Here is a 27963-nt window from a genome sequence, read left to right as displayed (position 1 = left end):
GTGCCACCTCCCTCTATAGTAACATCCCCTATGTACGTGGTTTGTCTGCTGCTCAACATTTCCTTAGTCAGTGCCCATCTGATTCAAAACCCATGACATTCTCCGTGCTCGTGTTAATCAGCTTTCACTTACAAAACTACTTTTTTACATCTGAGGGGAAGACATGCAAACTGATCAGGGGCGGAGCCATTGGAACCAGGGTGGCTCTTTCCTATGCCGACCTCATGTGTTGCTTGGATGTGGCTTTCCTGGGATCCATCAACCTTCAGCCTCTAGTTCCATGTAGATACAGTCTATGGACACATGGGGAGCTGACCTGTTAAAATTCTTGGATCTCTAAATAAATTCTCCGTATTAAATTTTACACAGTCCTATTCCGAATCCCATGCCACTTTCTTTGATGTTGATCTCATCCTCACTAAAGGTCAGGTACCCACTTCTGTTCACATTGAACCTACTAACAAATTACAGTACTAACATTTTGAGTTGCCGTCCTTTCCATGTTAGACGTTTCCTCCTATACAGCCTTGGCATTCGAGGTAAACGTATTTGTTCAGATACAGACTCTTTACAACAGTGCACCATTATTCTCACCTCAGCCTTCACTGCACATAATTGCCCCACCAGCCTAGTTAAAAAGCAGATTTCCTGGGCCATCACATCCAGTCCTGGCACCACTGATTCCTCAGAAAACATCACTACTTGTCTCTCAGTATTATGCTGGTCATGAATGTTTTAATCAGGTACTTCAATAAGGCTATGACTTCTAAAATGATGCCCTGAAATGAGATCCATTTTGTCTGACATTGCGCCCACCACACCTAGAACTGCTTTTCGTCACCCTCCCATTCTCTGCAATATTGTTGTCAGAACCTCCTCACTTATCTTGCTATCCTATGGTTCCCACCCCTTTGGCCATTCTCGCTGCAAGACTTGCCCTATACACCCTCTACCACCACCAACACCAGCCCTATCTTGCATAATACTCACCTTCTACCTTTACGCTCTCAGATTGTCAAATCTGCAGTACCCAACAGTCAGTCTTTCCTTATTATCCCATCCAGTAAGTTTCCCCTGATCTGGTGTTCTGGGAGACTTTTCCAAATCTCACCAGTCCTTTTCCTTCACCCTTCTGCCAGGAGGAGGAGCCATTGGCTCCGAAAGCTTGCAAATTCAAATAACTTTTTTGTGTGTGTTTTCCTGCCGCTGCTTGGTAAGTAGATTTTTTATCTATACAATTATATTACATTTTCAAAAATTGATTATTTTCATTGATGTTTTACATAAATGAGATACCTTATAATAGCCAGGTTTATAATAAGTGTATTTTTAATTCAGTCTCTTCTGTGGTGGAGTGTTAGTGTGTACTTCACACATGAATAAGTTACATTAAATTTAATGCCTTTGAAGATGTACACAAGGTGAGTGCTGCAATGCAAAGACAGATGTAATACAGAGAGCGCATTGTGGCCTGGTGTAGCGGGTTGAGACCTGTAGGCTGGCCAGGCTAGATTGCTCACAGGACTGAGGCAGGTTGACCAACCAGTGAACAGCTAGCCTGTCTGAGATGCCCCAGAAAGTAAATACTTTTGTAGTGCAGCTCAAGGTGTACAAAACTATGTTTTTTTTATCAATGTATAAGCTGTGGACACACTTCATACACGATTTTCATAAAAATTATTGGACACGGAAATGGTTCTGACAGAAATGTCACAAAGTCTACCACTGTAGCCTTTCAGATATTGTCCCTACATGTAATTTAATAATTACAATGTTGCCCAAAGTTACTCACTGATACTTACTATCGGGCAGATTCAACCCCAGTAACTAATTCAGGACTGCCAGGCAGTTGTGGTTAAATTTAATGTTGCAACCTCAGAATTTTGCATTGGCTCAGTTTATCAAGTACTCTGAGCCGTGTATTGTGACATATTTAATTGTTATCATTTGACCACCACAAAATAAATGACTTATCACTTTTAGAAGGAAACCACTGAAGATAGCAGTGATCAAGGAGAACAAGTTGTTAACAGCTGTTGCATGCATTAAGCCCGTTAAAGAGTAAGGAGGTTAATTGTTTCCAAAGATTATGCTAATAAAAGCCGGGTCCCACTCGGCCTGGGGACGGAGTGATCTGCACCTGCTCCTGAGCCTATCACTTTTTCCTCCATGACAAATGAACTAAAGAATTCTCAACAGCATAGACTACATTTTGTCTAGTCTTTGGGTCTCTTGGGTTGTGTTGACCTCTTACAACTGTTGCAACCAAACAATACCGTGTGTAACAGCCATTTGATTCGATTCAACCATGAAAACAAAACAGTGGTCTTATCCCCCTGTTGCCCATACCAAAACTGAGTATATTGTGCAGTTACTCTCCCTGTCCTTTTAGTAAAGCCAGTCAGTACCTTTGAAGAGTAGTAGAAGACCCTTTCCTCGGTCATTTTTAGACACACACTCTTCAAGAGTTAATGACCCAAATATTTTGTCTTTTGGCTTCCAGTATTTGCATTGGAAGATAAAATGTGGTGCAATTTCATCCCCCACTCCACATCACATGCAGGTGATGCGTGAGGTTTCGTTACCAGTTATTTACTTTTAAGCTAAATGCAGTGTTCAGGAAACTGGTATTCACGACTGAAAGAATTCTGTAGTAGTCATCTTACTACTTCCCTCTCTTTATTTAACTTGCACATTATGTCCTGTACAGATACGAGACTACTTCTTAACTGAGTTGTCTCAGTGGTTTTGATCATAGTCTACAGAGCAATGAAGCTAGTGAAGACATCTAGACTTCAGTTATCAGAACAGTAATGTCTCCAGAATATTTTTATTATTTATAAATTTGAATAATCCAGTCATCTACTCTGGTACTAACATTACTGCTATATGATTCATTTTACCTCATCTGTGTAACAGCCAAATTGGCGACAAGTTTGAAGATTAACTGTTCTTTCCTATTATCATGAACTGATAGTAATTGCCATTGCATCTCCAAAGCAGATGGTAGTACAACATTCTACATGAAAACAACCATATTTTTCCTTCAACACTCTCTTCGCAGCAGGGTTGGGAATTTGTCATGCTCAAAAGAAACAACCAAGGACTCTAGACTCTTGTACAGCATTGTGAGAAGGGGTTAATTGTGCTATCCTCTTATGCTTGACTAGGTATGCAAATCAGCATACTGTTAGTGTAATAACTACTCCCAAGGAGTGCAGCTATTGGGTTGAGCCCTATATTGACTAGAATACTGCAACTATCAAAGTCTCAAATGCAGTTCTCACACATACATAAGAAAGTCAAACAAGGGAGTTATGCATATTGATTTGCAGCTTTAAACAGCAGCAATTTCAGCTGATTTGCCAGAACATCTGGTTAATCAACAAACAAAAAAAGTTTATATACAAAAATGAACAACATAGATCTTACCCAGTTTTTACAGCATTGAGAAACAAATGTATGTTCTTGTTTTCCACTGGATGAAATTTGTATTAGTTCTTCCACTGAATTACCGAATGATTTTTGTCTTTGTTAAGTTACCTCTTCTTCATTCTCACGTACACCAAATGTAAAATGTTTTTGGACACCTCGATAGTTTGACTTTGGATCTTGTTTGAGAGATGAAGCCTTTTAACAACAGCTTGTACTGTAGATCAAAGGCACTGTAGATTTTTTTATATATAAAATAAACAACCCTTACTTCTTGAATGTGAGTAACATGCTGCTGTTATTAGTCACATAATACTAGTAACCTACAAAGAAGAGCTACTGCCTGATGTGTGACTGCACTGAAATACTTTATGATTCTTCGAGTAGTGAATCGTGCTACTTCTACTGTGGAGAACAAATACAGCATTACAGTGTATTTTCTGTGACATTTGCAAAATATTCTCATGCCCATGCTTTATTTTTCATTGCCCTCAGTATTCACTGAAGTGAAGTGTTGTGTTTATTGCAGCAATTTCCTACTGAAGCCAAATGATTGATATATCTCAAGTGAAATTTTCCTTGTGTGTGCGATGTTTCAGTCCTACCATAATACCCTCCTCCATGCCAATCAGGATGGATTCCAAAACATTGGTTATGCAAAACCGAACGTGCACTCTTCTGACACATCTTCCTGAGACCTGTGGGTCAAAGCAGTCAGGAAGTTGCAGTATTTCTTGACTTTCAAAAAGCATTTAACACATCACAACACTTATTATCAACTTATTGTATAGAGTGTCAAGTGAAATTTGTGGCTGGATTTAGGATTTCTTGCTTCAGATGACAAATCAAGTTACCTTAAGTGGACGTGTCACCTTCAGATGTATACTGTAATTAATTTCAGGTGTGTCCCATGGAAATGTGTAGGGACTCTTTCTATTCAAGTTGTATGAGGGGGGGTCAATAAGTTTCTAGCCTAACAAATAAAGAATGACAAATTTCATAATACAAAATTTATTTTTCAATATAATTTCCTTGTACAGTAATACACTTGCGGGCACACTCAGATAATTTCTGCAAACCATTCAAATAAAAATCTTCGATTTTGAGTCCAACCAAGCTTTCACTGCATCATCACTGTCAAATTATTGTCCTTTGAGGTCTCTTTTTAGATTTGGGAAAAGAAAGTCTGATGGAGCCAAATCTGGAGAATATGGCGGATGACCTAACAACTCAAACCTGCAGTCACTCTGAGTTTCCAGTGTTGCGAGGGCTTTGTGTGCCGGTGTGTTGTCCTGATGCAAAAGAACTCTGCGTGCCAATTTTCTGCACCTTTTTCTCCTTCTCTCAAACAATGCAGGAGAGTGCAATAGTATGAAGCATTGACAGTTATGCCATTTGCAAGTAATCCACCGTAATTACCCCACTCCTTTTGCTATCTTATCGGCTGATTTTTCCACACACAATTTTTTCGAGGTAGGGTATGAAGGATGTTTCCATTGCTGTGACTTGTTTTGTCTCAGGATCAAAGTGGTGAACCCACGTTTTGTCCATTGCCACGTATCTTGCAAGAAAGCCACCTTCATCTGCCTCAAATGGGCGGACGATTTCTTCACAACACTGCACTTGCTGCCAGCTCTGATCTGCATTCAATTCTTTCGGGACTCACCAATATGAAATTTTCTGGATTCCCAAAATATCCACAACAATGTCATGAGCATGCTCATGGAGGATTCCAAATGTGGTTTCAATGTGCTGCAGCGTTGTTCAACGATCCGGGAAAATCGTGTCGTGAACTGCAGTCACTGTAGCAATGGTGACAGGCCTTCCGCTCTTTGGTGCATCTTCCATGTTTAAAGTTGGATACCTAGTTTTACAATGTTGCATAAGACGGAGCACTGTCCTTAAGTGTATTCCGCATGACCTCGCAATTTCCTTGGGCATCGTTCCCTTCAAATATTCAGTCACAGCACGGTTCTTGATTCTCTCGATATTCGCCATTTTGCTTATCCTGCAGTATACAATCCATCCTAAAGGCAAAACTAATGAAGCTGGTGACGTGAAATTTGACTTGCATGCCCAAAAACGGTTGCATAAAAGTAGGTGGTGATGTTCATGCGAGGCATTACGTAACTATCATGAGCTAGAAACTTTTCGACCGTCTTCATATATTGATGATCTTGCAGACAATATTAAAAGTAATCTCTGACCTGGTTGTCTGAAAAAAGCTCCACACATATTCAAGTAGATCTTGATAAGATTTCAAACTGATGCAAGGGACAGCAACTTGCTGTCAGGGGACCTGGATGTGAACAGGCTGCATTTTTATACCTTGTTCTCAGTGCACATTACTCTTGATCGACCATGCGGAGGAAGTTGTGGTTTTTTTTAACAACAATGAGTGACACTAACTCAAGCTGTAAAAGGAAATTTATTGAAATATCTGGTATAGTTTAAGAGTTACAGGATTTTGCCTAATAGATGTTTTTATAATACACATTCCCATTCTGGTACCATTTTCTGGTCCATCATCAGTCTAATAGCATTCAAACTGTGGCAGGCTGCTGTCAACAATCACAGGAACACATGCCTCTTGTTTTGTAGTTTGAAGTATACCTGAGGAAATAGAAAACCTCTTATTATACCACATTACTATTGTCTAAAAAATACTGCTAAAATTATATACAGAATGACAAACATAGATCATTTCTGCGATATATTACGCGTAATACAATGATACTATCCCATTCTTCACTTGAGAGAAATTTAGTGAACATGGATAAAACCATTGTGAAGTTATATGTACGTAACGTTCTGAAAATATAGTTTCGAGAAAATGAGAAAAGAAAATTCAGTGGTTTTTGACTCATCGTATGCCTCTTTCTGAGCATTTCAGCAGCATACTCTTGCTGGCCAGCTGCTTCTTTATCTTCTGTAGACTTCTTCAGGAGCCTTTTCCTTACTCTGGACTCTTGTGGTGGCTTCCACAGCCCTTTCAGCTTCAACTAGTCACTGAACATCTATGGCAGTCATAGCAGCTATCATATCATTTCCTGCCTGGATGCCTAATTTGTCCAGTACTTTTGTCCTGTTGATTACACCATTATTGAAACAGATGACAGCATCCATCACACCCATTTTGAGTACTGTCCATCCAACAAACACTATTTTTGGTACTCGCTGTCACACGCAGCTGTTGAAACTCTCATTAGGGTTTTGTGTACGGCCATGTTGCAGAAATTTGCTAAGTAATTTTGTATCTGCAAGGTCCCTGGGTATTGTTTCCATGACTGTGGCAGGCAAGAAATGGTAATGGTGCTATTCCTTGTCTGTCACATGAGTGTGGCTGGTTTGCAGACATTTGTTCAAATAGCGTTTAAGACCAAAACAACTGAAAAGTAGATAAATAAATTTTTTGGAACGGGATAAAATTGTCTTTCAGATGGTGACAAAAATATTTTCGAAAATTTCAGTCACTTCACATCCAGGTCCCCTTGAATGTTCAGAGATATAAAACTGAGCACTTTACGATACCAAAATGCATAGTACTATATGATTATTGCATCAATGAGTCATAATTATAACCTGTCAACTCATATGAATACCTGGCTGTAACAATTTCTAGGGATAAAATAGACTGACCATACAGATTCAGTTGCAGGTAAAGCACGTGGCAGACTTTGGTCCATCGTTAGGGTACTAATTTAATGCGATCAATATCCAAAGGAAATTGTTTACAACACTTGTGCAGTCCATCCTAGATTATTGCTCTTGTGTGTTGGACCCATACGAAATAGCACTAAGAGGAGTTATTGAATAAATACAATGGGCTTGAGATGGGGGCAGGACTCTCAACTGTCAGGTCAGGTGCTTGAAGGTAAAAATAGACTGTGCTGCAAAAGCCTACTTAATCAACTTTAAAATAAGAATGTGCCACAACCCCCTATGTATTGTCCCCATTGTGCCTTAAGGCATCCTCATTCCTACTTAGCACTGCTTTCCAAGCAAATGCTGACTCAATCTTAAATATTTATACAGCCTCTACACAACTGCTAGTGCTTCGCCTGTCAAACTTGTGCTAAGCATAATGTGTATTTGTTGTAAAAGATAACTCAACACAGATATGCAGTGAAAAATCTTCACGATATGATCACTGATGAGTAAATGCATCAGTTACTAAGCAACAGACGCCTTTAGAGCAGACAGCAATTAGGATGTGTGAAATCGTGCTCCAGGCAGCTAGAAAAGAATACTTTTTGGAAAAAAGTGAAGTGAATTTGTTTTGTGCCATAACTTACCGCAATAAACATCATGGAAGTTTTATCTAATTTTGGATACAATGAGACAAAATAATCACTGAAATACAGCTTAAATGTTTAATTTCAGCTGTAAAGGAATGGAAATGGTTCAATACATTTTTGAGATCAGCATATGTGTGGTCTAACCCAAAAGTCATCAAACTCCTTCAAGATATGAGGAAATAGTAGATGGTAACGTGCATACTGGCCAATGAACCACAGTTAGGTTTGTAAACTTGCATCAGTAGCCATCACGTTTCAAATAAAAAGGATGCAACAATTTTGTCATAAGCGTGGGGTGAAAGAGGAGTGTGTCAATTTAACCAGCAGTCTGAATTGACTGAACTCCAGCATTACTAAGAATTATTAAATGATTTTGATTTGACTGGTAAATATGTCTAACGCAATAGTTTTCTTCTGCTGTCCTCGTCTCCATTGTTAATACTGTTGCTGCACAAATGAAATACTGTTTATACTTCTTTTACATTGTTTTTATACTTACCTTAACAGTATGTTGCAAATAATTAAATTTCCGACCTCCTACACACATTTTATTAGTTCACTAATTTATCCTTACACAACTTTCAGCATCAAAAAGAAATTCACGATACTTTCTGAACAGTCTGGAAATATTTTGACATATTAAACAATGTCATATAAATATGTAAAGAGAGTGGGGATATAGGCCCCTATCCGGATTGTTTATTTACATTTCATGCACTTAACAATTTAAAAAGAATTCAGCACCTAGAAGTTTCGTGGGAAATTCTTGTTTGTAAAAAAAAAAAAAGAGGGGGGCAGCAAAAATCCCTGGGGGGGGGGGGGGGGGGCAGCAAAAATACCTAAGAATCTGTAAAATTTACGGGCACTACATAGTATCATCTGTTTTTACTTCTGGTAGACTACATGTAGTATGAGGTACAACTACTGGCAAGAGTATCGGCTGAATTCAGTTTTTTCACCATTCTATACTGTCATGACTACTAAACTTTACCACTGTAAATAGGCACGGGCAAACACACACCAATAGCACAACACTCCATTTGTTTTATCCAAATGTAGCCTGTTATGTAACAGCTGAGAACTGTGACTACGTAGGCTTTCCCGGCGTAATAAGTCTTGAAAGTCTCTTCGGGTTTGCTGCCGGATCCTAAAATCAACTTGACTCGATATTTCGGCGATCCAACTGTTCGCCATCTTCAGGAAATGCTGCTTCTGCTGATGAGTCCCGCTGAGAACTGACGCAAGATTGCAATTCGACGTCCTATATAGGCCACCGTTCAGTACACGGCGCATGCGCCGCCCATCATGGTTTCTGGCTTCCAAAACAGGGAGGTGGCACCGCCCTTAGTGAAACACTGCTGGCAACGATATATCGCAATCAAGGCCGCACCGAAGAACGTTCAGTTTTGATGCGAGATAATACAGGATTCCACGTTTTGCTAATAGGAAACCCATTGTCCCTGTTGATTAAATTATCAGCCAACCTAATTTCAATCGCCTCTTTATACACACACTTCCAAAAACCGGAAATGTTGGCAATTACAACAGTTTCCTCAAATTTCATTTTGTGTCCCTCATTTAGGCAGTGTTCTGCTATGGCCGATTTTTCCGGCTGTTGTAGCCTCATGTGACGGCGAAGTTCCACACACCTGTCATTCACTGTGCGAATAGAACGGCCAACGTAAGCTTTCTCACATTGACACGGGATTTGGTACACCCCGGGTTTCCTAAGTCCCAAATCATCCTTCACAGAGCCGAGCAGAGCCCTAATCTTAGAGGGTGGACGGAACACACTCTTAATGTTAAAACTCCTTAAAATTCGTCCAATCTTAAACGATAAGCCTCCAGTATAAGGAAGAAAGGCCACAGATCTATGTTCCTCTTCGAACACCTCCGGAGACGGTCCAAATTCCATAGCCCGACGAATCTGTTTCTCAGTGTATCCATTTTCCTTAAAAACAGTCATCAAATGCTCAAGTTCTTGGGTTAAGCTGTCTGCGTCGGAAATGGCATATGCTCTCCGTACCAAAGTCCTAAGGACGCCACTACGTTGGTGTGGTGGATGACAACTCTGAGGGTGCAGATACAAATCTGTGTGTGTCGGCTTTCGGTGAACACTGTGTCCCAAAGTTCCATCTGGTTTTTTATAAACACTTACGTCTAAAAATGGAAGCATCTCATCATTTTCAACCTCCATAGTAAATTGGATACGGGGATGAAGACAGTTGAAGTGGTCCAAAAACCTGTTAAGAGCATCACGTCCATGCGGCCATACGAAGAAGGTATCGTCCACGTATCTCCAGAAGCACGTTGGTTGCAAAGCTGAAGTCAGTGCCATAGCCTCGAAGTCCTCCATAAATAAATTGGCTACTATGGGTGACAAAGGACTACCCATAGCCACTCCGTCATTCTGTTAAAAAATGTTACCGTTAAATAAAAAATACGTGGCGGTCAGCACATGATGACAAAGTTTCACCAGCTCTTCATCCAGTTTTTCACTGATCAAACTAAGGGACTCTTCCAGAGGAACTCGTGTAAAGAGGGATACCACATCAAAACTCACTAACAGATCTGAAGGACTCAACTTCAAAGATCCCAATCGTCGAATAAAATCCACCGAACTGGATATATGGTGTTCACATTTGCCAACAAATGGACTGAGAGCAGATGATAAATACTTTACCAGGTTATAGGTCGGTGCACCCAAATTACTAACAATAGGGCGTAGAGGAACCCATTCCTTATGCAACTTAGACAGACCATACAACCTAGGCGGAACGGCAGCACCAGGATGAAGTTTCTTACGTGAATCATCTGAAAACGAACTCTTTTTCAGCAGTAAAAGTGTCTTACGTTTGATCCTTTCTGTGGGGTCATTAGATAGTCTTCTGTACGCCGGGTCGTTGAGAAGTAAATCCAGGTAAAACTACTACTTCGTCGTCATTCTTAAGGGAACGAATGGCTGCTCTCTCTGCGGAAGAGATGTTATCCCGCGGTGGTTGAGCCCGACGTGATGTGTGCGACACTTCTTGCCTTATTTCCTCTGCTTGATCCTCGGGTAGGCTGTGTACTGCCTGTTCTACACAGCAAATGAACTCTGTGATAGGAAGTCTCTAGGGAGTGGGCGAAAAATTTAAACCTTTCTCCAATATCGACACTGTGGGCCCATCCAGCGCCTTGTTAGAGAGATTAATCACAGTACACCGACGTTTATCCACTTCTGATGCTGTAGAACGAGAAAGAAGCCGTTCAAATTTCGAGGATTGTCTGGTAACGGGGTTCCTATGTGTCCAATCTGATAGCGCCCAGGTGGAATCATCAACCCACTGCCAAACATCTCTTGAAAACTGTGATGACAAGTTCAAATGTAAATAAAATAAATCTTTGGAAACAATATCCAGCTGTATATGGGTAAAACGAATGCGTTCTCTTAAAAGTGCTTGGCTTGCACGTTCTTTAATCCTATTAGCTCTCTTACTGTTAATAAAATGAATAAATCTGGCAAAATTCAAGTTAAAATTGGCAATACTTTTAATTCTTTGTGTTGCCAACAGATGGTGCCATCACAGTCTCCAGAGGTAAAAGCACATCAATGTGATCAAAGTGCTGCAGTATTACTGCTAGCTTGTATTTGAAACCTGTGTGTCAATAATGCAGTTTTCTCCCTTTCAGATTATTATTCTACTTAGATTTGTGCGTTTTGTGAAACAGGAGTCCAGTATTTCAGTTTATCAGAAAATGGGAAGAAGAAACTGAAAAATAAGCTGGGACAAGAGTTAATGAGTGTGGGGGAAGTCCTGTAGTATTAAAAAACCCACAATAAGAAAGCAGGAAAACTGCACGGCTTCCTGCATTTGAGCTGTACTGAGTGCCTGCCTCCTCATCACTTACAAACTTAATTTCTGTGTATGGAGGAAAACTAAGCAGGTCAGCTGAAAGGCATGAGTCTTATTTTTATATGTTAGTCTTGTCACTAGTATTACCTACCTTAGACAACACAGAATAGAAGTTTCTTATGTATGAACACAATTTCTCAGTTTCAGATCATGATTTTGCTCTCACTGAGAATTCTCAATAATGACATTCAAAACTTTCAACAGTGGAAGACTTCAAAAATGTCATTGCTACTGTTAGGCCATGTCAGCCCTACAAGGTTTAGATTTGGCAGCAGTTTGATTGATTGGTTAATTGAGAGAATATGAGACCAAGGTCATCAGTCCTGCGATTCCAGAGGGGGTTACATAAGAAAGAGAGTTGCTAAAAGTGAATAGATTCAGTCAGAGGAGTCAAATTATAAAAGAATGAACGTTAAACATACGCAGTATAAGCATAAAAGGTGAGACCAAATCTAAAAATGGGGGCGGTCATTGAGTCACCGACTGTGAAGACTGCAAAAGGAATCCCAATCACAACCACAACCAACCTGGCCCAGCTCCAAGACGAAAGAAGAACCTTATATCTGAAAATAAAAACCACTTTCATGGAGGAAACCAAGGACCAGGTCTATCATCCATGGATCATCCGCTAATATTAAATTTAAGGAAGCAGGAAGACTACTTAGCACGAAGGGTCAAAAGAAGGGGACAGGCCACAAATACGTGAGATATCATCAGTCTGGTGCCATAACTACAATGTGTGGGTGGGTCATTACGTAGGAGGAAACAATGGGTGACCAATGCATAAACAACATAAAACAGTGGACTCCTTCTGAGAGGGTCAGAAAGAAGTGCCCCAAACTGCAGTAGACTCCTCGATTGTGCGGAGTTTAATACTATGAGCAGTAGCGCTCCAGATGGCATTCCACTGTTGGGCAAAGAGAGATTTGACATAGATCCGCATATCCCCAGCTGGAATTGTGAAAGGAAAAGGGGGGGTACGTATCCACTTCTCTAGCCAAACGGTCAGCCAATTCATTCTCTGGGATTCCCACACGACTCGGGACCCAGAGAAAGACGACTGAACAGGCGGCACGCTCAAGGGCAGAGAGGTCACGGATGGCAGAGACCAAGGGGTGATGAGAGTAGCATCGATCAATAGCCTGTAGGCTGCTGATGGAGTCTGAACAAATTAAAACACTATGGAGAGAGAGGCCTGAGAAACTAAAAGGAGGGCCCTGTAAATACACAAGATGATCCCGGCAACAAATGGTGCTCTAGGCTGGTAGGAGATATGAAAGCGTATCCCACCTTATCAGTAGTCTTAGAACCATCATCAGTGTAAAGGATGGTGGCACCCTGGAACTCTGCAAGGATTGCACATACAATACGCTGGTAAACCATCGGAGCAACAGAGACCTTAGAACCCTGGAAGAGAATGGTCCTAATCCGTGGTCTAGGCACCATCCAAGGGTGGGTATGGGAAGAAAGACACAGGGCGCAGTCGTAGTGAGACGCATGCCAACCGGCTATCCCACCTGTGGGCAGGTATTAGGAGGGAGACATACCTCATTGGCGAAGAGCACAAGGTATACAGGATGGTCAGGGAATTGACGAATGGCGACTGTGTAAGAAACAAGGAGTTGGCTCCATCGGATGTGTAGAGTGGGAAATCCCCGCTTCTGTGAGGAGATTATCAACAGGACTAGAACGAAAGGCATCAATAGCCAGATGCACCCGACAATGATGGACAGGGTCAAGGAGTTTCAAAGTGGAAGGAGCTGCTGAACCGTAAACCTGACTGCCATAATTGAGTCTGGACAAAACCAGAGCATGGTAAAGATGGAGAAGAGTGGAACGGTCTGCACCCCAAGATGTGTGGGTCAGGAGGCAGAGAGCATTAAGCTTTCGCATGCATGTAGTCTTTAGGTGACGAATGTTGGGCAGCTGTGTCAGCTTGTTATCAAAAACAAGGCCCAAGAAATGGGACTGTGTTAACACATCAAAGAGATGGTTGCCTAAATAAAGTTCTGGATCAGGGTGTACTGTGGGTCGGCGACAAAAATGCATAACCCGCGTTTTGGAAAAGGAAAACTGGAAGCCACGGGCAGTGGCCAACGTAGAGGCCTGTCGGATGGTGCCTTGGAGCTGGCACTCAGCAGACGCCATCGAGTGGGAGCTGCACCAGGTGCAAAAATCTGTCAACGTACAACGCCGGGGTAATCAGAGGCGTAACAGAGGTCACAAGCCCATTTGTGGCAATGAGGAAGAGCATGACACTTAGCACAGAACCCTGTGAGATACCATTCTCCTGAATCTGACGGTGCTGAGTGAAGTGCCAATCGAACCCGGAAGAGTCGGTAAGATAAAAACTTGTGGATACAAATCTGAAGGGGACCATGGAAGCCCCAGTCAAGGAGGGTAACTAAAATGTAATGGTGCCAAGCCATGTCATACGCCTTATGTAGGTCAAAGAACACTGCGACAAGGTGCCGGCGGTGAGTAAAAGCCTATCAGATGGCTGATTCCAATCGGAGTAAAGCAGCTTACAAAGCACATTTGTAAGGCTAATGGGGCAGTAGCTGTCGAGAGACATTGGGATATTCCTGGGCTTAAGGACGGGGATAACTATACTGTCTCGCCATTGTGACAGAAAAGCACCCGTGAGCCAGATGTGATTGAAGACCTTGAGGAGCTGTTGTCTCTGGGGAACGTCCAAGTGTTGAATCTTCTGATAGTGAACGGAGTCTGTCCCTGTGGCTGTGTCTCGTGAAGAGCTAAGAGCCTGCATCAATTCCCATTCAGTGAAAGGAGCATTGTAGGGCTCAACGTGGTACAGGATGAAATGGAGGGGCATCTGTTCAACTCTGCGTATCTGCTGAAGAAAGGCAGGTGGATAGGAAGCGGACAACGATGCCATCACAAAGTGTGTTGCAAGGTGTTCTGTGAGGACCAATGGATCAGTGCACAGAGCTCCTTGGATGTTCAGACCCTGGACAGTTGACTGTTGCTGGCAGCCCAGAACGCTATGGACCTTCGACCAAACCTGTGATAAATAAGCATATGTCCCCAGGGAGGAAACATAGCACTCCCAGCATTCCTTTTTATTCCGCTTAATAATGTAACGAGCCATAGCACGAAGACGCTTAAAAGTGAGGAGGTTGGTCTGGGAGGGGTGTCACTTAAATCACTGCAGCGCCCATCGGTGGTCCTGGACAGTGACTGCAACGTCCTTGATCCACCTGGTACCGGCCGATGATGAGGGGGACCTGTGGATAGGGGGACAGAAGTGCCAGCAGCATGAAGAAGAGTGGCAGAGATGCCTTGCACGACTACATCAATGGAATTCGAGAGGGAGGTGTGAAAGCAGACAACACGTGTAAAGGCCAATTGGCCCTGCGTAATGCCCAACATGGGGGTCTGTCTGCCTAGCAGCAGGAATGATGATGTCACTGGGAAGTGGTCACTGTCACAAAGGTCATCATGGGATGACCAATGTAGGGAAACCACAAGGGCAGGGGAGGAGATTGCGAAATTGATAGCAGAGAAGGTGCCATGAGCGGCACTGAAGTGGATAGGGGAACCATCATTGAGGAGACAAATCGAAGCCCGTGATAAGTGGTCGATTAGGATACCCAGGGCCGTTGATGTAAGACTCCCCCACAGTGGATGATGGGCATTGAAGTCCGCAAGGAGGAGAAACTGGGACAGGAGTTGCTGAAGTAAGGTAGATAGTGCAACATAAGCAAGTGGCCTACCTGGAGGGAGGTAGACATTGCAAATGGTGGTTGCCGGAGTCATTTGCACTGTAACCACTATCACTTCTGAGGTGGTACATAGGGGGATCCAGTCACTAAGGACATTGGAGCAAACCAAAGTGCAGGCCCCACCAGATGCTATCCCAGGGCCACCGCGGTTCCGACAGAATGCCCGATAACCACGTAAAGTTGGAGAGTGGTCATCATGGAAATGCGTTTCTTGGAGAACAAGACAGAACGCAGAATAAGAGGAGACAAGACGTTGAATTTCTGGTAGGAGATGATAGTAGCCGTTGCAGTTCCACTGGATGATCATGTGGCATGAGTCCAAGGTAGGCATGAAGGAGCCGAGGAGGAGGTCAGGTCACTTGGAAAGTAGTTGTTACCAACAAGGATGGAGTGACATCCATAGTTAAGATGTCAGGCTCAGGTTGCTGGGGGGGAGTTGGCACCTGCGGGGGGCACCGGAGACGCCTTCTCTTGGGATTTATGTTTCTTCTTCTTCTCTTTCTTAGGTGGAGGAGGACAGGACACAGGGGGAGTACAGGCATCTGCAAGATCGGGAACTGAAAGAGAGCGGGTGACCTAGGGGCCCACAGATGGAGCACCTCATGGCCCAGTGGTGGTAACAGTCTTCTGGCCTGAGAGACGCCAGGGAGAGGGTTCCCAGGAGGGAGCCCGATCACTGGCAGATGCCGAATAAGGGGCACTTCTTCGGCCGGGGTGGGGGGCGACTCCCTGACGGGAGGTTTTGGGAATGGCAGGGGAGGTGGAGGGGAGAGAGGGGCGGGGCTGGGGTATGGATGAGGGAGGAGGAGGAGGAAAGGAAGTAACAGAGGTAAAAGTTGAAGATAATGACACCGGATGGAGTGTCTCATACTTTTGGTGAGCCTCAGTGTAAGAAGGCGATCCAGGGATTTATATTATCGTACCTTCTTTGCTCTCTTGTAAGCTGGGCAATTCAGTGGGGGAGTGGTGGTCAGCACAATTCACACACACAGGCGGCAGAACACAAGGGGTTCCCTCATGGATGGGGTGGCCACAGTTGCCACACAGCAAGCACCGCATAGATGGAGGGATGTACGGCTTCACATCACATCTGAAGCACATAACCTTGACCTTCTCTGGGAGGGTATCCCCCTTGAAAGCCAGGATGGTGCGGTTGTCTTTGCGACCCTTCTGCACACATCGAACAAAATAAATGCCACACAGCTCCAGATTAGGCCAGAGTTCCTCATCAGTTTGCAGGGTGAGGTCCCTATGAAAAAGGACTCCCTGGATGACCACAGGCACGAAGAGCTGTGGATTGGGTGGCAGGAGAAGCTTTGATCAACAGTGAGCCTGTCCACATCTTACTAATAGGCTCCACTTCACCAAAATTGTCCTCGATAGTTTCCACGAAAAATAATGGCTTTGTGGCAGTGAATGTGTCCTCATCCATCGTAGTACAGACGAGGTAATGCGGAAAAGGTTTTAGACCGAGACGGCAAACCTGGCCCCCTCCCATGGGGTAGCCACGGAAGGGAAGACTGCCGGGTCATACGAGACAGCATTTATGGATCCTTCACCATTCTAAGAGACAGGCTTGCGTGAACGGCCAGATTTTTGTAGCTTGATATGCTTCATGCGTCAAGCATCTGCCCTGATATCACCCACTCTGACCAGGGGCTCTCCCCATGGGCGTCACCCAGCCACAGCAAGGGCCGTCTGGCATGGTGGCCGTTGCTGGGAATTCCAATGCTCCAAGAAGACAAGCAACCACTCCTTGGCATACACGGGGAGGCAACAGCTCAGGTATCAGTAGTGTGATCCCTGTGTTGTCAGGGGGCTCAGCCATATGGGTACATAACAGCCCCACCACACGGACTGGCTACATGTGCTGGTGATCTAGCAGGGTGGAAGGGGGCTACAGTGGGGACCGAAACACCAAAAGGGTGAAAGAACTGGCAAAAGGAACAAAATTGCAACCAATACAGGAAACGGGGAAGGATTGGGGATATGGAGGGAGAGGGGGGGGGGGGGGGTGGCGGCAGGTAGAAGGAAAAGCAGCTAGGGAATGAAGAATGAGCTGCAATAGCTTGGGGCCCCATGAGCACCATGCACGAACTCACGAAAGAACCTCGAGCCCCCTGGGGACGGCAGTTTCTTTGATTTTGATAATACCTTGAGGCTTCATGGCTATAGATCAAAATAAAATCTGGAAGTCATTTATTACAAGAAAAACTACTACCGTGATCTCATTCAGTGGAACAGCTATTTAATCTGACAATCTGCTCCAGTGACGAATCCCTCAACAATTACACCAATAACCTGACCAGTGCTTTCCTCTCCCGCAACTATCCTGCAGACCTTGTCCACAAACAGATCTCCCAGGCAATACATTCCTCCCCATCCAACAACAATGTTCCTACCCCCAGACCACACAGAAGCATCCCCCTTGTCACCCAATATTATCCTGGCCTCGAACACATTAACAAATTACTCCGCCAGGGATATGACTTTCTCAAGTCAACCCCTGAAATGAGATCATCCCTTGACAAAATTCTCCCCACACCACCCAGAGTTGCCTTTCGTCGCCCCTCTAACCTCCGTAGCATCCTTGTTAAACCCTACAATATTCCCAGACTACCTTCTCTACCCACAGGTTCCTACCCCTGTAACCGACCCTGCTGCAAAACCTGCCCCATGCATCCCCCCCACAACCACCTACTCCAGCCCCGCTACTGGTAATACATACACAATTCAAGGCAGGGCCACGTGTGAAACTACACGTCATTTATCAGCTGACATGCCTGCACTGCACAGCATTTTACATCGGTATGACAACTAAACTGGCTGAGCGCATTAAGGGACACAGACGAACTGTCCGCCTAGGAGATGTCCAATACCCAGTAGCGGAGCATGCCCTCCAGCATAATTCTAGGGACCTAGGAACCTGCTACACCGTATGTGCCATTTGGCTTCTCCCACCCAACACCAGTCCCTCTGAACTGTGGAGATGGGAACTTGCACTCCAACACATCCTTTCATCCCGCCATCCCCCTGGACTGAACCTACGTTAAACAACCTCACTCCCATTTACTCTTCAGTCTTGTCCTCTTTCCCTTTCCTCTTTAGCCATTCACGCATCTTTTCATCCTACATAGTTGTGTTTATCTTTATACTATATACCTCTTTACTTCTGTATGCATCCTCTTTGGTTTGAAGCTGGCACAGTACTTACAGTAGAATATCTTTGGCTTCCCTCTGACAACCACGCCTCCATCCTTGCTACCCTCCCTGTTTTCCTTTCCCTGTTGCTTCATAACCTGGGTTGTGAGTAACTGAATCCACTTTTCCTTCTTCCCTTTCTTTCCCCTCTCTCCTCCCTGATGAAGGAACATTTGTTCCGAAAGCTAGGAACGTAAATTTTCGGTTCTGTTTTTTGTGTATCTATCAGCTGTACTGAGCTGAGGTAAGTACTGGCCAGCCCCTCTATCTCTTTGTTAGTATTTGTTTCACATCTTTATATGAGATTTTCCATTAATCATTTAAAAGAAATAAGCAGAATTTTTGTGCTTTCCTTCTGTAGCTTCCATGAGTGCGACACAGAAAAGGACACTCATGCAAGGCATGAATTTTTGAGTAGGGGGAAAAATTATAACAGCATTCCAGGTGCCTAATAAATTATTGAAGTATTGGACTTTAATTACATTTGACAACTCAACATGGACATAGATCTTTCTTGACCTTAAACAAATTGTAAAAATCAGACTGATGTGGAGATGCCAAAATTGTTACTTAATCCAAAAACTTTTTGTCCAGTGTGTTGCAACTGGTGCTATAATTTGTTTTCAATTAATTAATACACGTGTAGATACCTTAAACCATGATGTTAATTGCAACTGGTTCTGTAATCTGTTTCCAAGTATCTGAAAATGTCCATCATTGTCAACAGTTAACAAAAGGATAAATACAGAATTTAAACAAATTCATACTGCTACATTAGTAAGCTCTTGTATCGCATGTTGTGGAAAAAAGTTGATTTCTGAATATACCTCGAGTCTGCCATGCTTGCTGTAATTTATCAATGATGAATTTTACAGTTCCAAAATAGCAAATTACTTCCTAGTCCATAGTTAAAGTGAATAATACCTGTAAGGTAGAACAGTCCACTAGTGCACTACCTGTTTTTGTGTCTAAAGGGTACATTATTTTGGCAAGCATCATCATTTGTGCTGTTGATTTGGAACCCCTTTCTGTATGTAGTCTGCATCGAAAGTTGTGTGTGGCTGTGAGTCAGCAGCGGTATTTGTGGTGCAATCTCCAGAGGCGGCATAGTTACTGGAGGGTGCTCAATCTGCCTCTGACATATGGAACTTCTGCTAGTGACTGCCCTCAGGTACAGGTAGCATACCTAACACTGCTTCGGAATCACAGGAGAAAGGAATAAATTACCTGCATGCTCCCAGAAGGTCAGTTCACCTGCACAGTTGGTGATGGTGACATGGTTACTCACTGGAATTTTGTGCCCATTGAACACACAGAACCAGCAATATACATGGTCAGTTCAGTCAACAAATGCACGAGAGAAGGCAAAAAAAATCCTGATTCATTCACTGAATGGACACTCAATTGTTACACCAGCATATAGTTTTTCACTGTATTATCTGGTGGCTAAATATCAGTTTGAAAGTCATACAAAATAAACATAACAGTTATTGTGTTCTACGTAAGTGTGAAAGGTTATCAACATGAGATACAAATAAGTTTGCAAAGATTAATTTACATAATAATGGTGTAGCTTTGCATAGTGATTTTCTAAGTTTCCATTTAATTGTATGACACCGACTTTTCATCTGTTCTGTTTATTCTTGAGTGTTAAATGTGTGCTTGCCTGGAATAATTTTTTTAAATTAAAACACAGAAGAATTATTTCTTACCTATGCTATGCAAGCAAGTTGCTCTGGCTTCCTTCTATTATGAATTCCCTAATTTTCTTCCACTTAGAAATGTCTCAGTCATTCCTAGCTCCTTTATGTTTTCACTGTCTCTATTATATTGGAAACGTGTAGTTTATTTGGACTTTTTTTGTTTAACAAAGCTGAGGCAAACGAACAACGAACGTTCATAGAAAATATTTATGGAGGAGTAGTTGAGAATTGCATCATGGTTAACTCAAATACATGTCAAAATATTAAGTAATCTGCAATGGGCAATTTTTACCATACACTTTAATATATTTTTAGCATTGTGAAGATATATTAAAGTGAATAACAATTATTACTCAGGAAGACAAGCAGCTCTATATTACAGTTGTAATGAACCTTTACTTGATTTTTCAAAACGCACACACTTATTCCATGCCACAGCAGCCGGAGAGAGCGGCCATGTATGTTTGATATGTGCTTGCCTGTGTGAATGTTTTATTTCCTGAAGAAGGCTTTCGCTGAAAGCTCAGTATGTAACAGCCTTTTCATTGTGCCTGTCTGCAACTCAATGCGTCATGTTTATAGTGAGTGTCTACCCTTTTCATAATTCTGTTCATTTTATGAAATCATAAGATATAACTGCTCTATAATAAAAAATAGGATATAACAATAGTTTGAATATGTGATGTATTTTTAATAACTTTAATAGCAAAACTGTACATTACACAACAACAAAATACATAAAATGCAAAAAATATGACAAGAATGAGTTTTTTCTGTCTTTATGCATGTACAAGACAATTACTAACAAAGCATTTCAGTATCAAAAATTGTAGAAAGGTTCTACTGCAACTTTACTTCAGCTACAAATGTGCATAGAGCCGTGCAGTCATGATCCAAGGCCTGGTTAGCCAAATTCTACACAGTAAACATGTTGATTGTCCAAAAATTCTCTGTCAGTAATATTACATTTATAGAAAATAAGGCATTCATATGATTATGGTTGCCCAACATCTAGAAGGTCTCTGAACTGGGACGGGAGCAGTTTTCTGCTAGTACATTTCTTATTGGCTATAATTATAGTTTTCCTTCATTAAAATGATATTTACGATGACAGCTTCAGTACATTTGTAACATTAGTACCATCCCACAGCAAAAGAATGTTAATATTTGACACTATGTTACACTAAATTTGTTACTTAATCTTCACCAAACTAAAACAATAGTCCCACTGTAGATCAATATGAAAAGATTTCCATCAGCAACTATGTAGGCACTTATGAGCAGTTCTATTTACTTAATACCCAAAAATCCAAAATTCACAGTGAACATAGAAGGCTGATAGTGACAACTCTGAGTATAAAGGGATATCGACTCAATTTCAATATTATCGTATCCTTTCCTTTCAATAACAAGGCCACACAGCTGCTATGCTGGCAAGGTGCAGTTCTTCCCAACATGTGTAGCAGTGTTATTTGCCTTGCTTCTGCATACCCTTTCTACTCCCTATACATAATAAACTCACGATCAATAAGTTACAGTTCTTCCATTCAATTCTGCACATCTCCTTTTCCTCTTCCCCCCAAAGATGACTTCTTCACTGTCACCAATACTCAACGTACACTTTTGCTCCTCGAGATCACGTATCGTACAGAATAGTAGCACAAATAAACTGCAGCTATATTTATTCTCTGAAAACCTGAAAAATACAGATACATAGAGAGTGGCCCTTCACAGTGTCAAATTATCTGAACATCTCAGACTTTAATGAACAACTTTATTACTTTCCAAGCATATTTTTATTGTTTCAGTCGTTCACCAAAATTGGCATTTGTCAGTGCATGCTCCTCACTTGTCTTACAGTGCTGCTGAAAAACAACACTTATTGTGCATTTCCTTTTTTGTACATGATCTTAACACTGTCAGATGCCACTCTCACCCATCTCAGCAGAAAATATGGACCATCAACTCTCAACTACTGTATTTCATGATTTTCCAAAGAGCAAACCTGTTCCTTAACGTAAAGAGTATATATGGTAAACTCTGAACTATTTTTGCTTTCAAGAGTGAGAAAACAATGCAATAATTACAGCCATGAAAATGAGATACACACAATTATCACTAACGACATATGGCAGAATCAGAGGTACATATTTATGAACAGTTCTACATTTTAATCATAATGGTTACAGAAAGGAAGTGTGAGCACCACAATGGCATCCTTAAAATGGCAGCTTTTCCTAGCTCTGCAATATTTCCCACATTCTCTGCTCTTTTAAGAATGGGTAGCCATGTAGCTTTTCAGTGTACAAAATTTGAACACGAATTGATCATTCTGAAAATACAAATATTTCGGCATATACAGGGGTCCCGCTCTTAAGGGGCAATAGGGAAAGTGTCAAAAAAAACTTGATAAAAGAGTATATGTAACCAAACTTGCACACAACATACCTTTATGAATGAGAAGAGAAGGTACATTACAAGAGGTCCTGGAAGTGACCTACATGCACATGTGTACACAGTTCAAGTTGAATGTTTGTGACTGTTGTTACCAGAATATTGGATTTCACAGAGGATTTTCGCACCTAATTTGTTGACCCAGCAGTATCTGAAATGTGTGTGTGTGATTTCACAGAGGATTTTCGCACCTAATTTGTTGACCCAACAGTACCTGTGAAATTGTGTGTGTGTGTGTGTGTGTGTGTGTGTGTGTGTGTGTGTGTGTGTGGGTGTGGGTGTGTGTGGGGGGGGGGGGGGGGTGATGGCGATAACTTGTAGCACCCCTTGTAATGTACCTTCATTTCTTGTTTTTTTCCTGTTTCTATTAAGATTTTTATAACACTTTTCCCAGGGCCCCTTATGAATAGGGCACCTGCTATATTATGTGAAAATGGAAAATTGTAAAAACAAGAGACAAAATGGAGGATTGTGGTTATTCTCAAGAGAAATTTCCTTTTGATACAGTGAATAAACATTCTATAATATGCTGTGATTCATAATTAAATAAATAATTTTTGCAGAACATCAAGATAGTTTTAGTCCTTTAACTACGATATATATGAATGAACTTTCAAACCTTGCAACAAATAAAAATTACATTATTAAAATAGCTTGTCAGCATCTTAAATAATGGATTTTGGCAAATAACCCAGTGTCTGAGCATCCTGCCAGGTAGATACTCTGAATATGGGACAACTTAGGGCAAGGAGTGTCCTAATGGATTCCGATGCTCATAAAGTCAAAGAAACTGAATGGGTTAAAACTTCAAAAGCTCCATAGAAATAACTATGAGGTCTTGATGTAGTTGAGTGTGTGGCAACAAACCCTGCATGAAGTTTCATTGGCAGCATCTCTAACCCATCAAAATAAGGTTTACTTGTGAGAAAATTGAACATGGAGAAGATTTGGAATATAGAGATGGGATCTCTTATCTAGAACGTAGCTGAGCAGAGACAGGAGGACCAGTTGGCCCAGGAAAGACTGTCAAGGAGCCTGCAACCAAATAGAATGAAGGTATCTTCTCAGAGAATATTATTTGTGGTAGCAGTTACTGGTTTCTGATTTACATAAAAAATTTTCTACATGTGATTTTTTCCGCACCAGAATTATGAGGCCCGAAGGAGATCTTTCATATGAGGCTAACTAAAGTTGTGTGTCAACCACAAGATTGTGACAGTATAAACTTATAAGCTTCTCTTAAAAATAAGAGTATTGACTAAAAAAACAAAAACAGATCAAATTTAATGGAACTAGATGAAATATATACACGATCAAGTACCATGTATTTTGGACATTAACTTCTTTAAATATTAGTTGTCTTAGAATGCCAGGGTTTAAATAATTCATAGCATTTATTTTGGAGAAGTATTCCTTGTACATTACCTATCCAGATGATGAACATGTTGGGAAGGATTTTCAGCAAATGCCTGATTAGGTCCAATTAACTACTAAAATGAAATAATATCCTAACTTCACAGTTTTCTATGGTATTACAGACAAAGGTATCATTGAGTGTTACATGTAAATGAGAAGATACGCTGGTTGGAAGAATTTACTGTCAGCAAGGAAGGTATCAGGCAGACCGTATACGCACACACTAGGCGATTAACAGAAAATGTTATGCTTGTCAACAAATAGCTCGCAGAATCTTATCTGTTCAAACAACAGAAAACATACAAATTCCTCCTAATGATAGACGGACGCAATAATTCGTCTCTTAATACACCTACTGCAGCCTTTGTCGAAATAATACAGCACATAATACAAGAAATGCATGCTCGTTAAATGAAATTTTGTTTGAAATTATATGAAATATCACTGTCCACATTTTGATTTATTAACAACTGGCTAATACGTATCTCAAACCATGTGAAAATGTGCCTTTGTGTAAAGCACAGTGCTTGCTCATGTGACAGGTTTGTTCTGCACCGCAAGCTGAGTGGTAACATATGGGCAACGTTAGTAAGGCAATAGCAAAACAGGAGGCAGTTCAACTTGAGAGTATAATCATTTTGGCTGTGTATGAGAAATGAGTAGAAAATAATCACGGGGACTGACATTTTCTCCAACAAACATAAGATGAAAAAGAAGTGAAAGAAAAATGAAACTTGTCATTCTGTGAAAGGATCATCTGGATGATGTTCAGAGGAAGATCGTCTGTTACCTTAAAATGGGAGGGATATTACTATGAATGTGCCTTAAAATTAGGTACAATACTACAGAAAGTGAAGGACAGCATAGCAGAGGATCGTCTGTCAAGTACAATTGCTGAGGTTCACATACAGAGGCCACAATGTTTAACAAATGTTAATGACTCCATATACTCTTCAAAATTAAGAGCTCAGAAACCAGGAAAATTCCTAACACCACAAAAAAAGAATTCATGGCACTGTTATTAACTATTTACATAAAATTTGCAACCATTTCATTTGCAGAGATGACAATCTAAGCCTGTGTTCTCCACATACAAGCTCATCAAACTATTTGTCACTACTGTGTACAAAATGCCCACCAAACCTGTAATAACTCAGCAGTTTTATATATACATATATCAGTAAAATATTTGCTAATACAAAACTAACTGGAAGCCCCTATGATCACTTAGTTCATCCTTGAGTAATTGGACCCAATCACTGTCCCACAGTTCTAATCACTGCGAAGGTATCACCATTTACTCACAGTAAAGCACAAAGTTAGAAATCTGTAACCTTCAGTCGTGTTGCAGCAACTAAAAGAAAACAAAAACACTTCTTTTCTTTAATTCACATGCATCTTTTTAAAATGCACATGCCAGGAACCTCCTTTCCTTCTTTTGGCAGCTATCCAGGCCTTGTAGATTATAAAAATCAAACATCTCTTCACAAATATTTATTGTACAGTATTTTATACAAATGTACATACATAATGAATGCTCAGTTTAAGCTGCTGCAGTGACGGCATATAAATCTTACACAGCTGTGTGCTACAAGTAGTCTCAATTGTGCAAGTATGTTTATGTTACAAACCAATATGCTTTAATATTGTTAAATGTGATTATGCCACAACAGATCATTGACAAATAAAACTATGCCACCATACTGCAACTCAGGCTCTGTATGTCATACTTGGTATTTTAACAATTTATGGGAAATTTTATACGAACAACTGTAACATCTTATTTGTCAGCTACAATACTGTACTACTACACAACCTGATTTATCAGAGAAGCTCAGAGAGATCAAAAATTTCAGAATTACTTCGACTAGATAAAAAGGTATAAAAAAAGACTACAATAAAGGGAAGTTAGAAAACTACATGATTCAAGCTAGCTGAGGAGCTGGTCAAATAGCCCTCTATTACACATATTCAAAATATACATTTCCAAAGTTCTATGTACAACACACTTTCCAATTAACAATCATAATTTTATTACAATAAAACAATACAAAAGCATCACTGCATAAAATTAAGGGTCACAAAACACAGCTATCTGCAATTCTATCTCTGGGCCTGCTACTGTTTAAAATTACTCCAACAGCAGACTAAGTTATAGTGTAAGATATAGTTTTATATCTCTTACCACATCAAGTGCATTATTTTCCCAATTAATAAAATCATAAGTCTTTATTGGAAGCACATTACCTGAAGGCATGCTTCTAAAGCCCAGCTGGAATGTGAACACCATCCCTGTCAGTCATGTGAATGAGCACATACAAATAAAATTAAAAATTAGAACAGTCTACCTGAAGACCAGGCTCTTAACAATTTAGATCGTTTCAAATCCCCTGCAAATCTAAGAATAGCTCTCTCGTACGGAAGAGTTTCAACTGGCTGTTCACCAGTACCAAGCATGCATTCTATGTAGCGATGTACAGCAGCTATTCCTTGTGAAACACGTTGTGTACTGGGTACAGTAAACCTGGACACTGCCGTCTGAGGACGATACAGATGCAGAGGGGGATCCATGTCATCTCCTTTGTAATACCTCGTCTTTCGAAGAACCAGTGGTAAAGATTCGTCTGTGTCATGTTCTAAGAGATCAGTACAAAAAACTATTGTTGGTATTTCAAAACTGGTGGTTGTTTTTTTCTTTGTGTCAAAATCATCTAACATACCTGCAAGAGTGTGGTGATACCTAGGCACTACATACTCACCCCAACCTAAAACAGCCACATTTCGAACTTTTCCAGCAGTTCTTTGTATGCAGTCCCTCTCGACAACAAGTCTCATAACTGGCTCTGCTTCCAAATGTGGAAATGGGAAATTCCAGGGAAGCAAAGACAATGCAATACCAAAATTTTCTTTAATTGCTGGATCCAGCAGCACTTGAGCAATTCGGTTTGGCAAGCCTTTGTCGTATACTATAAATTCATTTACTCCAATAAGATGATGGTAGCTAAGAAATTCAATGATTGCAGATTTTTGCAGTACTGGTTTAAATCCGGGTACAACGCAAACTGCTGTGCTGTTTTCTAATATTTGTCTGTCAACAGGATAACCAACAGGAATGAAAACGTGGGACGGCAACAAACTGTCAGTCTTGAAAAATGTAACACCAAACGGAATACCGGGAATTTGCTTTGGTTTGCAGTACAAGTTATAAGCTATAACATTATCTGCAATCACAGTTTGTTCATGGGTAAGTGCACTCTCTTTTGACTGAATTATTGTGTAACTGAATCTTCCAGTTACTGGGGTGTTATTGTCTTCAAACCAAACTTCACAGCTGTACTGTGGAATAGTTTTCCCTGCTTCAACAGAGAAAACTTTCACATGACTGTGGATATCATTCTTTTCCCAGAAGGCTGAATAAACAAAATGTGTGTCAGTCAGTCGTTGCCAAGATGGCAGTGGATCAATGAAACTGACAGATTTCTTTAAATTTTGAGAGATGTTTGGAGGAAGGCACTCAGCCACTTGTCCTGGTTTTCCAAAAAAGCTCAGCACTTCCATAACATAACGCAGCCTGTTGTACTCGTGGCGGTAGAAGAGAAGTGTTATAAAACTTACCACAGACACAATCACCAAAACTAACTGATAGTATTTCTTCATCTTGATGTTTACTGTTGTGAGAATGGAGGGCTCCTCTGGATTCTCTGTGCATGACGTGATGGTATTATGTCTCATACTATTTTCATAGCTCTAAAATAGAAAGGATACAGCCAAATTCTGAATCAATAAGGCCTGTCAGAATTAAAAAAGAACATACTGA

The 27963-nt window shown here is 41.2% G+C and overlaps 1 protein-coding gene across 6 annotated transcripts in view; it reads right to left on the bottom strand.

Moving 5' to 3' along the window:
• Window positions 1-4558: 4558 nt before the first annotated feature.
• Window positions 4559-27963, bottom strand: part of LOC126262206 (uncharacterized) — a 48354-nt gene continuing 24949 nt past the window's right edge. For 4 of the 6 annotated variants that reach the window (XM_049958628.1, XM_049958629.1, XM_049958627.1 and 1 more), the window contains exon 3: window positions 20944-27893. In XM_049958628.1, the coding sequence (XP_049814585.1) occupies window positions 26481-27878 (1398 nt within the window). In that variant the 5' untranslated portion in view covers window positions 27879-27893 and the 3' untranslated portion in view covers window positions 20944-26480. Of the gene's footprint in view, window positions 6046-20639; window positions 20832-20943; window positions 27894-27963 lie in introns of those variants that run through there. The other 2 variants (XR_007546709.1, XR_007546710.1) reach the window with 2 other exon arrangements.

This window comes from Schistocerca nitens, chromosome 6 (assembly GCF_023898315.1).
Source record: "Schistocerca nitens isolate TAMUIC-IGC-003100 chromosome 6, iqSchNite1.1, whole genome shotgun sequence".
In the NCBI taxonomy this organism is placed as follows: Eukaryota; Metazoa; Arthropoda; class Insecta; order Orthoptera; family Acrididae; genus Schistocerca; species Schistocerca nitens.
Note: the sequence above shows the minus strand (reverse complement) of the source record. Positions and strands in the feature narration are given on the sequence as shown.